This window comes from Leuresthes tenuis, unplaced genomic scaffold, assembly GCF_036924035.1.
Source record: "Leuresthes tenuis unplaced genomic scaffold, fLeuTen1.0.hap1 SCAF_14, whole genome shotgun sequence".
NCBI classification, from domain to species: domain Eukaryota; kingdom Metazoa; phylum Chordata; class Actinopteri; order Atheriniformes; family Atherinopsidae; genus Leuresthes; species Leuresthes tenuis.
The window spans coordinates 735,199-750,027 of NW_027325368.1; the positions used below are offsets into that span (position 1 = coordinate 735,199).

General features: G+C 43.3%; 1 protein-coding gene across 1 annotated transcript in view; it reads right to left on the reverse strand.

Moving 5' to 3' along the window:
• Positions 1-13,701, reverse strand: part of pex5lb (peroxisomal biogenesis factor 5-like b) — a 32,490-nt gene extending 18,789 nt beyond the window's left edge. Inside the window, exon 1 of the mRNA XM_072363403.1 lies at positions 13,323-13,701. Within this exon, the coding sequence (XP_072219504.1) occupies positions 13,323-13,337 (15 nt within the window). The 5' untranslated portion in view covers positions 13,338-13,701. The remainder of the gene's footprint in view (positions 1-13,322) is intronic.
• Between the last annotated feature and the right edge of the window lie 1,128 nt (positions 13,702-14,829).

Consider the following 14,829-nt stretch of genomic DNA (forward strand, 5'->3'; position numbering starts at 1 on the left):
GTCATCCTGCATCTTTCAGAACCAGTTTACTGATCTTCTAACACCAAGAAATCCCCCTGAGCTCATCAATAAGGTCGACCAGGAACCGGAGGAGCTGCCATGCTGAGTGTGCAGTGGAAGGAGAACTTTTCACCATCTGTATGTGTTTAATATTCTCTCTCTCAGCGTCCTCACTCTGTCACAGCATCGACCGTCTGGCTGTGGACTGTGTGCCTGTGTGTGCGCGTGTGTGTGCACGTGTGTGTGTGCACGTGTGTGTGCGCGTGTGTGTGCACGTGTGTGTGCACGTGTGTGTGCGCTGTTGGTCTAAAAATAACCTGCTGAGCAAACACCAACATCAGAGCTGCTGCAGCATCCAGCAAAGCTGCTGCAGTACTCCTACTGTTATACTACCACTGTACTGTAGTACTGCTACTGTTATACTACCACTGTACTGTAGTACTCCTACTGTTATACTACCACTGTACTGTAGTACTCCTACTGTTATACTACCACTGTACTGTAGTACTCCTACTGTTATACTACCACTGTACTGTAGTACTCCTACTGTTATACTACCACTGTACTGTAGTACTCCTACTGTTATACTACCACTGTACTGTAGTACTCCTACTGTTATACTACCACTGTACTGTAGTACTCCTACTGTTATACTACCACTGTACTGTAGTACTCCTACTGTTATACTACCACTGTACTGTAGTACTCCTACTGTTATACTACCACTGTACTGTAGTACTCCTACTGTTATACTACCACTGTACTGTAGTACTCCTACTGTTATACTACCACTGTACTGTAGTACTCCTACTGTTATACTACCACTGTACTGTAGTACTGCTACTGTTATACTACCACTGTACTGTAGTACTCCTACTGTTATACTACCACTGTACTGTAGTACTCCTACTGTTATACTACCACTGTACTGTAGTACTCCTACTGTTATACTACCACTGTACTGTAGTACTCCTACTGTTATACTACCACTGTACTGTAGTACTGCTACTGTTATACTACCACTGTACTGTGGTATTACTACTGTTATACTACCACTGTACTGTAGTACTGCTACTGTTATACTACCACTGTACTGTAGTACTCCTACTGTTATACTACCACTGTACTGTAGTACTGCTACTGTTATACTACCACTGCACTGTAGCACTACTACTGTTATACTACCACTGTACTGTAGTACTGCTACTGTTATACTACCACTGTACTGTAGCACTGCTACTGTTATACTACCACTGTACTGTAGTACTACTACTGTTATACTACCACTGTACTGTAGCACTGCTACTGTTATACTACCACTGTACTGTAGTACTGCTACTGTTATACTACCACTGTACTGTAGCACTGCTACTGTTATACTACCACTGTACTGTAGTACTGCTACTGTTATACTACCACTGCACTGTAGTACTACTACTGTTATACTACCACTGTACTGTAGTACTGCTACTGTTATACTACCACTGTATTGTAGTACTGCTACTGTTATACTACCACTGCACTGTAGTACTCCTACTGTTATACTACCACTGTACTGTAGTACTGCTACTGTTATACTACCACTGTACTGTAGCACTACTACTGTTATACTACCACTGCACTGTGGTATTACTACTGTTATACTACCACTGCACTGTAGTACTACTACTGTTATACTACCACTGCACTGTAGTACTGCTACTGTTATACTACCACTGTACTGTAGCACTGCTACTGTTATACTACCACTGTACTGTAGTACTACTACTGTTATACTACCACTGCACTGTAGTACTGCTACTGTTATACTACCACTGTACTGTAGTACTGCTACTGTTATACTACCACTGTACTGTAGCACTGCTACTGTTATACTACCACTGTACTGTAGTACTACTACTGTTATACTACCACTGTACTGTAGTACTGCTACTGTTATACTACCACTGTACTGTAGTACTGCTACTGTTATACTACCACTGTACTGTAGTACTGCTACTGTTATACTACCACTGTACTGTAGCACTGCTACTGTTATACTACCACTGTACTGTAGTACTGCTACTGTTATACTACCACTGCACTGTAGTACTACTACTGTTATACTACCACTGTACTGTAGTACTGCTACTGTTATACTACCACTGTATTGTAGTACTGCTACTGTTATACTACCACTGCACTGTAGTACTACTACTGTTATACTACCACTGTACTGTAGTACTCCTACTGTTATACTACCACTGTACTGTAGTATTACTACTGTTATACTACCACTGCACTGTTATACTACCACTGTTATACTACCACTGCACTGTTATACTACCACTGTACTGTAGTACTACTACTGTTATACTACCACTGTACTGTAGCACTACTACTGTTATACTACCACTGCACTGTTATACTACCACTGTACTGTAGTACTACTACTGTTATACTACCACTGTACTGTAGCACTGCTACTGTTATACTACCACTGTACTGTAGTACTGCTACTGTTATACTACCACTGCACTGTAGTACTACTACTGTTATACTACCACTGTACTGTAGCACTACTACTGTTATACTACCACTGTACTGTAGTACTCCTACTGTTATACTACCACTGTACTGTAGCACTGCTACTGTTATACTACCACTGTACTGTAGTATTACTACTGTTATATTACCACTGTACTGTAGCACTACTACTGTTATACTACCACTGCACTGTAGTACTACCACTGTACTGTAGTATTACTACTGTTATACTACCACTGTACTGTAGTACTGCTACTGTTATACTACCACTGTACTGTAGTACTCCTACTGTTATACTACCACTGCACTGTAGTACTACTACTGTTATACTACCACTGTACTGTAGCACTGCTACTGTTATACTACCACTGTACTGTAGTACTGCTACTGTTATACTACCACTGCACTGTAGTACTACTACTGTTATACTACCACTGTACTGTAGCACTACTACTGTTATACTACCACTGTACTGTAGTACTCCTACTGTTATACTACCACTGTACTGTAGTATTACTACTGTTATACTACCACTGTACTGTAGCACTACTACTGTTATACTACCACTGCACTGTTATACTACCACTGTACTGTAGTACTACTACTGTTATACTACCACTGCACTGTAGTACTACTACTGTTATACTACCACTGTACTGTAGTACTGCTACTGTTATACTACCACTGCACTGTAGTACTACTACTGTTATACTACCACTGTACTGTAGCACTACTACTGTTATACTACCACTGTACTGTAGTACTCCTACTGTTATACTACCACTGTACTGTAGTATTACTACTGTTATACTACCACTGTACTGTAGTACTCCTACTGTTATACTACCACTGTACTGTAGTACTCCTACTGTTATACTACCACTGTATTGTAGTATTACTACTGTTATACTACCACTGTACTGTAGTACTGCTACTGTTACACTACCACTGTACTGTAGTACTCCTACTGTTATACTACCACTGTACTGTCGTACTACCACTGCATTGTAGTACTCCTACTGTTATACTACCACTGTACTGTAGTACTACTACTGTTACACTACCACTGCACTGTAGTACTACCACTGTACTGTGGTATTACTACTGTTATACTACCACTGCACTGTAGTACTACCACTGTACTGTAGTATTACTACTGTTATACTACCACTGTACTGTAGTACTGCTACTGTTATACTACCACTGTACTGTAGTACTCCTACTGTTATACTACCACTGCACTGTAGTACTGCTACTGTTATACTACCACTGTACTGTAGTACTCCTATTGTTATACTACCACTGCACTGTAGTACTACCACTGTACTGTGGTATTACTACTGTTATACTACCACTGTACTGTAGTATTACTACTGTTATACTACCACTGTACTGTGGTATTACTACTGTTATACTACCACTGCACTGTAGCACTACCACTGTACTGTAGTACTGCTACTGTTATACTACCACTGTACTGTAGCACTCCTACTGTTATACTACCACTGTACTGTAGTACTACCACTGCATTGTAGTACTCCTACTGTTACACTACCACTGCACTGTAGTACTCCTACTGTACTGTAGTATTACTACTGTTATACCACCACTGTACTGTAGTACTGCTACTGTTATACTACCACTGTACTGTAGTACTCCTACTGTTATACTACCACTGTACTGTGGTATTACTACTGTTATACTACCACTGCACTGTAGTACTGCTACTGTTATACTAACACTGTACTGTAGTACTGCTACTGTTATACTACCACTGTACTGTAGTACTCCTACTGTTATACTACCACTGCACTGTAGTACTGCTACTGTTATACTACCACTGTACTGTAGTACTCCTACTGTTATACTACCACTGTACTGTAGTACTACTACTGTTATACTACCACTGCACTGTAGTACTCCTACTGTTACACTACCACTGCACTGTAGTACTCCTACTGTACTGTAGTATTACTACTGTTATACTACCACTGTACTGTAGTACTGCTACTGTTATACTACCACTGTACTGTAGTACTCCTACTGTTATTCTAACACTGTACTGTAGTACTGCTACTGTTATACTACCACTGTACTGTAGTACTCCTACTGTTATACTACCACTGCACTGTAGTACTGCTACTGTTATACTACCACTGTACTGTAGTACTCCTACTGTTATACTACCACTGTACTGTAGTACTACTACTGTTATACTACCACTGCACTGTAGTACTCCTACTGTTACACTACCACTGCACTGTAGTACTCCTACTGTACTGTAGTATTACTACTGTTATACTACCACTGTACTGTAGTACTGCTACTGTTATACTACCACTGTACTGTAGTACTCCTACTGTTATACTACCACTGCACTGTAGTATTACTACTGTTATACTACCACTGTACTGTAGTACTCCTACTGTTATACTACCACTACACTGTAGTACTGCTACTGTTATACTACCACTGTACTGTAGTACTCCTATTGTTATACTACCACTGCACTGTAGTACTACCACTGTACTGTAGTATTACTACTGTTATACTACCACTGTACTGTGGTATTACTACTGTTATACTACCACTGCACTGTAGCACTACCACTGTACTGTAGTACTGCTACTGTTATACTACCACTGTACTGTAGTACTGCTACTGTTATACTACCACTGCATTGTAGTACTACTACTGTTACACTACCACTGCACTGTAGTACTCCTACTGTTATACTACCACTGTACTGTAGTACTACCACTGCATTGTAGTACTCCTACTGTTACACTACCACTGCACTGTAGTACTCCTACTGTTACACTACCACTGCATTGTAGTATTACCACTGTACTGTGGTATTACTACTGTTATACTACCACTGCACTGTAGTACTACCACTGTACTGTAGTATTACTACTGTTATACTACCACTGTACTGTAGTACTGCTACTGTTATACTACCACTGTACTGTAGTACTCCTACTGTTATACTACCACTGCACTGTAGTACTGCTACTGTTATACTACCACTGTACTGTAGTACTCCTACTGTTATACTACCACTGTACTGTAGTACTACTACTGTTATACTACCACTGCACTGTAGTACTCCTACTGTTACACTACCACTGCACTGTAGTACTCCTATTGTACTGTAGTATTACTACTGTTATACTACCACTGTACTGTAGTACTGCTACTGTTATACTACCACTGCACTGTAGTACTCCTACTGTTACACTACCACTGCACTGTAGTACTCCTACTGTACTGTAGTATTACTACTGTTATACTACCACTGTACTGTAGTACTGCTACTGTTATACTACCACTGTACTGTAGTACTCCTACTGTTATACTACCACTGCACTGTAGTATTACTACTGTTATACTACCACTGTACTGTGGTATTACTACTGTTATACTACCACTGTACTGTAGTACTCCTACTGTTATACTACCACTGCACTGTAGTACTCCTACTGTTATACTACCACTGCACTGTAGTACTCCTACTGTTATACTACCACTGTACTGTGGTATTACTACTGTTATACTACCACTGCACTGTAGTACTACCACTATACTGTAGTATTACTACTGTAGTACTACTAGTGAATGAGCTGGTCACCAATCATCCATCTGCTCTCTTCTCTCTTTTCAAATATTACTTAGCTCTTCTACAAATCTTCTTTCTACTGATAGAAACACAAACTGTGAGTTGCCCAACATTAGAAATATTTTAAACTCATTTCTCATCATCAAAACAAAAAGGATTCACATGAACAAACTCAGACAGGTCGGGGCTCCTGGGGGCCCACCTGAAACCATCACAGTGACGTGGGTGTGAGGCTGAGCAGGCGATCCCGGAGGCTGCAGCTCTGCAGAACCTGACAAAGAGGGCTGACGGCAGAGGAGCATCTGACCCCGGCAGCTCAGATATTTATATCCTCCAACAGATAATTAATCTTATATGAGAGCGTTTCCCCTGCGGTGCCGGAGCTGCGGTCACCAGCACTGTAACTACAGGACGACTACAGGAGCCTGCAGAGGACAAACAGTCTCCTTCAGAGTCAGGTTTGAGGACATAAAGCTCCTCTTTTTTCAGACTCAAAGTGATCAGAGGATGATTTTAAAATATCTAATCTTGATTGTCATTATCACTTTTAAAAAAGAACAATGACATAGAAGGTGAAGTCGACTCAGTGTGAGGCATGAGAGGCAGTAAGACTAAGGATAGAAAACATAATAAGTAACACAAAGTTTTGTGGTGCAAAGGTCGGAGGGCAGCTTCTGTCATCTTATCTCTTATTTCCTTTGTCGGAATATATTTAAATGAGCTGAAGTCTCCCTACAGCTGAAATTATACATCAAGTAACTCGATTACGAAAAATCAGTGGTTGCCCTGTTTCACACGGACAGTTATTAATGTCGCACAACATGCGCACATTTGTAGCAGCTTGATTTGATGGAGGAAAACGGAGGAAACAACAATGAGCAAAATCAGAGAAAAAGAAGAAAAATGTCTAAAGTTTGGGAGCATTTCAAAGAAAACAGAAAATACTGTACAGGGTGTCCATTGTAAAAGCCAGTTAGCTTAGCACAATAGCACAACGTCAATGCTACAGCATCTCAGCAGGAAGCTGCCAGTGATAATGAGTCCACTGACCGGAACAAACACAAGGGAACATTTCACGTTAGCATTTTAATGGAAATCAGCCAGCTTGTTAGCTGAGAGGAACGCTAGGAGAGAACAGAAGGAATCTAGCAGAGAACTGAAGGAAGCTAGCAGAGAACAGAAGGAAGCTAGCAGAGAACAGAAGGAAGCTAGGAGAGAACAGAAGGAAGCTAGCAGAGAACAGAAGGAAGCTAGGAGAGAACAGAAGGAAGCTAGCAGAGAACAGAAGGAAGCTAGCAGAGAACAGAAGGAAGCTAGCAGAGAACAGAAGGAAGCTAGCAGAGAACAGAAGGAAGCTAGGAGAGAACAGAAGGAAGCTAGCAGAGAACAGAAGGAAGCTAGCAGAGAACAGAAGGAAGCTAGCAGAGAACTGAAGGAAGCTAGCAGAGAACTGAAGGAAGCTAGCAGAGAACTGAAGGAAGCTAGCAGAGAACTGAAGGAAGCTAGCGGAGAACAGAAGGAAGCTAGCAGAGAACTGAAGGAAGCTAGCGGAGAACTACAAAAACAACAAACCCTGGTGCACTGCAAAACTCAGGTAACTTCATCAGGCCAAGGAGGAGGCCTCCAGAAGTGGGGACAGAGTCCTATACAACCAGGCCAGAAACACACTCAGTGGGTCTACATGATGAGATGAACTGGATTACAGCTACAGTTGGGTCCTTATCTGAGGGTAATTATCCTTGGATATATGGTGGTGAATGAATGGAATCACTGGCCCAAAGCTGGTCATACCCCGGTACCATAGGTGGCGCTGTCCCCATTTCAGCTATCGCTAATAGAGCCACTTCCTGTTGACGTCTTCACCGCCAACAACAACAAACTCAGGCATTCAGAAAGATGGCGAACGCAGAGCGAGATGAAGCTGCGTCCCTCTCCATCTGTGATGAGCTGGTTATGGCACAGAGATGCACAACGGCGCATTCTCCATCGCGTTGTTTCTTTCTTTCTGACGGCGGCAACAGGAATATCGTCTCCTTCCACTTCCAGGTCACGACCCCGGGAAAAAATCTGGATCATGCGCAGAACGCTCGATCCGATCCACTGTTGGATCGAGTTATCTCGGGTCTTAATTCTATCGCAAGCAACCCGATCCGATTCGATTTCTTGTCGGATTAAGCTTGTTACATGAGCTGAATAACTCAGTCTTATTGTAATTTAGCCATTAATCCGATCCGATTGCCCGCCTGTAGCCGCACTGAGTGACCGAGGTGAAAGCAGCTAAGAGGAGCTATGCTGAAAAGGTCAAAAACAGTCTTTCAGCTAATGATCCGGCATCAGTGTGGAGAGGTCTGCAGAACATCACCAATTACAGGAGACCATCATCCAACACTGCAGTGAACCACATTCACACCTCTCCCCCCTCAGACATTATAGACCTACCAACACCCCCTGCCATTCTGCCACCACTCCCCTCTGACCCCCACCAGCACTCAAGATCTGTGAAGATGTTTGTCATCTTTTTAGACAAAGACAAAAGATGAAAGCACCGGCCCGAACAATGTGTCACCCTCCTGTCTGAAGGTCTGTGCTGACCAGCTGGCCCCCATCTTCACCCAGATCTTTAACAGATCCCTGGAATGAAGTCCCCTCATGCTTCAAACTCTCCACAATAATCTCGATTCCCCAAGAAACCCACCATCACAGGACTGAATGACTACAGGCCCGTCGCCCTCACGTCTGCAGTCATGAAGTCCTTCGAGAGACTCTATCGCACCTGAAGGACCTCACAGACCCCCTGCTGAACCCCCTGCACTTTGCCTACCGGGCAAACAGGTCAGTGGATGATGCCATAAACGTGGGACTGTATCACATCCTGAAAAACCTTGACACTGCAGGGATGTACGCCAGGATCCTGTTTGTGGACTTCAGTTCGGCGTTCAATACCATCGTTCCAGACACCAAGCTCACCCAGCTTACTGTGCCCTCCTCCATCTGACAGTGGATGACACTAACTGACTGACAGGATGCAGCAGGTGAGGCTGCATCACATCCAGCACTCGGACTATCACCCCAGAGGTGTGTACTCTCCCCCAGCTCTTCTCCCTTTACACCAACGACTGCGCCTCAAGAGACTTGTCTGTTAAACTCCTGAAGCTTGCAGATGACACAACGGTCATCGGCCTCAGCCAGGACGGTGACGGGTCTGCTTACAGACGGCAGGTCTGCTGGTGTGGTCGGAACAATCTGGAGCTGAACACGCTCCAAACTGTGGAGATGACAGTGGACTTTAAGAGGAGCCCCCCCACTCTGTCGGCCATCACCGACAGCACTGTGACTGCTGTTGAAACCTTCAAGTTCCTGGGATCCACGATCTCCCGGAACCTGAAGTGGGAGACCAACACAGTCACCATCATCAAAAAGGCCCAGCAGAGGTTGTTCTTCCTGCGCTCAGGAAGCTCAACGTTATCGGAACATTATGGGAACGTTATCGGAGCATTATGGGAACATTATCTGAACATTACGGGAACGTTATCGGAACATTATGGGAACATTATCTGAACATTACGGGAACGTTATCGGAACATTACGGGAACGTTATGGGAACATTATGGGAACATTATGGGAACATTATGGGAACGTTATCTGAACATTACGGGAACATTATCTGAACATTACGGGAACGTTATCTGAACATTACAGGAACATTACGGGAACGTTATTGGAACATTATGGGAGCGTTATCGGAACGTTATCTGAACATTATCTGAACATTACAGGGACGTTATCGGAACATTACGGGAACATTATCTGAACATTACGGGAACGTTATCGGAACATTACGGGAACGTTATGGGAACATTATGGGAACATTATGGGAACATTATGGGAACGTTATCTGAACATTACGGGAACATTATCTGAACATTACGGGAACATTATCTGAACATTACGGGAACATTATCTGAACATTACGGGAACGTTATGGGAACATTATGGGAACATTATCGGAACATTATGGGAACATTATCTGAACATTACGGGAACGTTATGGGAACATTATGGGAACATTATCGGAACATTACGGGAAAGTTATGGGAACATTACGGGAACATTATGGGAACATTATGGGAACATTATCTGAACATTATGGGAACATTATGGGAACATTATCTGAACATTACGGGAACGTTATGGGAACATTATGGGAACATTATCTGAACATTATGGGAACATTATGGGAACATTATCTGAACATTACGGGAACGTTATGGGAACATTATGGGAACATTATCTGAACATTACGGGAACGTTATGGGAACATTACGGGAACATTATCTGAACATTATGGGAACATTATCGGAACATTATGGGAACATTATCTGAACATTACGGGAACGTTATGAGAACATTATGGGAACATTATCGGAACATTATGGGAACATTATCTGAACATTACGGGAACGTTATGGGAACATTATCTGAACATTATGGGAACATTACGGGAACGTTATCGGAACATTATGGGAACGTTATCGGAACATTATCTGAACATTATGGGAACATTACGGGAACGTTATCGGAACGTTATCGGAACATTATGGGAACGTTATCGGAACATTATGGGAACATTACGGCAACGTTATCTGAACATTACGGGAACGTTATCTGAACATTACGGGAACGTTATCGGAACGTTATATAAACTTTATGGTAACATTATATAAACTTTATGGTAACTTTATGGTAACATTACCATCTTCATGATATTAGAAGAACATTACTGGAATATTTCAGAAAATAGTGAGAAAGGTTCAAGGAAAGTTAAAGGACCATTACTGTAATTTAAGGGGGAGTTTTGGCATCTTGTTCTAGGAACAATAGCATGATATTAGAGGAACATTATGTTAGAGCATTATATTAAAGCAAGATAAAAGGAAATAATTTCAGAGAACTTTGTAAGAACGTTATAAGACTTCAGGAAACTGTGTCAACATGACAAAGAGGCTCCTTTAAATTGTCAGATGTTGAACAAATCCAGATGCTTTGGTTGTTTTAACATATCACGAATTCTCAGTTGGATCAATAATCTGTGATCACTGATGTCTGACTGAAGACGACATCCTCAGAATAATGTCGGTTAGTCCGAGTTGTTTCCTTCAGTCTCTCAACGCTCGCTGTTACATAATGAAGGCGTAAAAGTTTGATGAAGACGAGCTGCAGGTTCTGGCAGGTCACAGCTGCACCTACTTCCATCCTCACCTCTTCCTCCTCCTTTCCTTTCCCTCCTCTTCAGCGATTAAAATCACTGAAAGATGAAAAACGATGAGCCGCTCTGGTCTGTTTCAGTCTGCATCAAAGCGAGTTTGTTCTTCCTGTTTTATCTTCTATCTGCAGCCGAGGATCAAAGTGAGGCGTTTGTTTCGCTTTAAACATCCGATCAGCTGGACCGAGCGAGTCTCTGCACATCAGAACCAGAACACCTGAGTGCCGCTTTGATCTCCGAAAGCTGCGGATTCCAAGTCCCCCTGAACTGCACACTCGAGCTTGGTTTACATTCTAATCTTTAAACTTCTAAAGAAAAATGAGCTGGTGTTTTATAAAACTGATCAGCAGCTGTTTTACTCAGAGTTCAATCCGTAAATGGGAAAACTACATGTGAACAAATCCATCAGCTCTGATGTTTCTTCTGGTTTTAGTGAAGAATAAAACAGGCGTTTCTGTTGGACAGGTGTGGAACATCTGCTCCACATCTGCTTCAACCTCTGACACAGACTCCATTTTGGATGCTTTAACAGTTTTTAACTGAGATAATAAAAAAAACGTTGATGAGTCAGAGCTGAGCAGAACTTTCCGCCTGAATCAGGATAGAAATTCAAGCTTCATAAAAAGATTCAGAGCTTTCATGCTTTCATACGGTCAGGAAGCGAATCTTTAGGGAGCGCTGAGTGGGCGGAGCTCCGAGTCCGGACATCAGCTGATGCATCAGTGAAATAATCTCTGAAGAAGTGGGTCGGTCCAACAGCTGCTGTTTCAGAGTAAAGATGAATTTATATGAAGCGCTGCTGCACGCGCTGAGATGAAAATGTGTCCTGATTCAGTGACACAAACACTCAGAGCAGGAAGTGATGACGGACCGAGGGGGTCTCTGACAGCATCTGTATTTCACTGCTCCACAGTTAAACCGTAAATCTGCCGCCGACCAGCAGGAAGCTGCAGCTCCTGCGACCCTGAAGGTTACACAGCGGAGGAGGAGGCTCCCAGGAATGTTCTGGGACCTAGAAGTTAGAGCAATACCCGAGGAACATCACATATTCCAGGAAAATCTCAGTAAGACTGTGGAAGGTTGGAGGGAAATGAAATAAAGTGAAATAAAAGAAAAAACTTCAGTGCGAGCGTTACGGAACCATCGGAGGAATTAGAACAGTAGCGATGATAAAGCAGCATTAAAGAAAGATTACAGCGATGTTAAAGCAGCATTAAAGAAAGATTACAGCGATGTTAAAGCAGCATTAAAGAAAGATTACAGCGATGTTAAAGCAGCATTAAAGAAGCATCACAGCGATGTCAGAGGAAATAATTCAGGGGAACGTTGTGGGACCTCTGTTAGTGTTAAAGGGTAAAGGGTAAAGTTGTTTTTGTTGCAATGCCTCATTGATTAGTCGAAGAATCCGCACCTGACTTGATGATGAAGTAACTGGATATTTGAATATTTCATGAGGGAAACACCCCGACATGTTCTTCTCTCTGATTCGTTTGTTTTACAGCGGTTAGGATAGTTTTTGATGAGCTCACTGTGAACATTTCCAGTTTTCTTTGGAGATTTTAAAGCCTGAATCATGAAAATAAAAGAAAAACACAAAGGTTTCAGATTTTTCTTCCTGTTGGAAGATGGTTCAGCACAAACCACCCGGACTTCATCATCATCATGAAACGAGTCCTCCTTTCACAGCTGAAGCTTCACACTGATGGCCTCAGTCATGAAGTGTGAACATGAAACTTTACCGGAGACCCAGCGGTGCTAAACCTGGTGAGAAAAGGCGCAGAAAGCTGAAAATATCAAAGTAAAGTTGCAGCTGTCAGAGGCCTGCTGATGTTCACAAAGTGGGGCAGAAAACCAGAGGAGACACAGCTGGGTGCTCTGGAGGAGGACGGCTGTGTAATTCCGGTAGAAACTCACCTGGACCTGGTACATGATTCTGTCTCCGTCAGCAGTTCGGTTCTCCTCCGGTCAGCGGGGCGCAGTTGGAGCCGCAGCCGCCAGGAGATCACTCCAACTCGGATCCGTTACGATAAAGCGCTCGGTGTTCACCTGGAGCTTCTTAGCTTTGAAACCAGAGCGAAACCGCGCGGATGTCCCGGTCCTGTTCGGGTCCGACTGTTCGTCCCGGTTCCGCTCCGGCTCCGTCCAGCTTGTCTGGTGCAGCTGCCTCTAAACACGGTGGGGTCCGGTTTTCATCTCGCTCCGCTCCGATGGAGGGTGGGATGAAAATAAACCGAGTGGAGCCGAACCGCTCCGATCCGCTCCGAGGTCAGGTGTCTGCGATCCACGGGGACTTCCTGTGAGGTTTGCCACAATAAAAGCTGATAATGACTGAAATAAGGAAAGAAAAAAGGAATGAAAATAAAGGAGGAGACATGCTAAGAAGTGGATGAAGGAATGTGGAAATGCAAAGACAAGCTGCGAGGGTGATTAAAAACATTTAAATTCACTTGCATTTTTAGATAAACATCCGGTGTAATTATACACCGTTTAAGCAGCGCCCCCTGGCGGCTTTAAGCTGACGTTACCAACGCCATCCACAGACCAACACAGCAGCACAAGAAGGAACTTCAGAAATCTCTGGAACCCAAGTACATTATGGTCCAGGGCCCACAAAGAGGCCGATTACTCTTCTGTTTTTCGCAGAAGAAGTAGAGGCCAGGCTGGCAGCGCTGAGAGAGGATGATGAAGGAGGAGATGGAGGCTCTGAGCAGAGCAATAGCAGCTCCTTCAGACACAGTCAGAGCCACAGAGGAGGAGCTGAGAGATGAAGACGTCCCATTCCTGAACCACTACAAGGTTCTGCAGCACACCACCTCGCCACAGAGGTCCCCCCAAGGCCTGGTACTGGTACCTCTTCTCTTTGCCATATACACCAACTCACTGGGACAGATCATCCGATCACATGGCTTCTTATACCAATGTTATGCTGATGATACCCAGCTCTATCTGTCATTCCCACCTGACGACCACACGGTCTCAGCTGAATCTCAGACTCTCTCTGACATATCAACATGGATGAAAGCCCATCACCTCCAACTTAACCTCCCAAAAACTGAACTGCTGGTCTTTCCAGCATCTACATCCAAACTGAATCCCTATCTCTGGCTCCATCAAAGGTTGCTAGAAACTTGGGTGTCATGATTGATGACCAACTAACCTTCAAAGAACACGTTACCTCGGTTACTCGTTCAGCCGCTTTGCATTACTAACCATAAGAAAGATCAGACCATACCTGACCCAACATGCCCCCCAGCTCCTGCTGCAGGCCATGGTCATCTCCCACCTTCACTACTGCAATGCTCTCCTAACTGGTCTCCTAACTGGTCTCCTAACTGGTTTCCTAACTGGTTTCCTAACTGGTTTCCTAACTGGTCTCCTAACTGGTCTCCTAACTGGTTTCCTAACTGGTCTCCTAACTGGT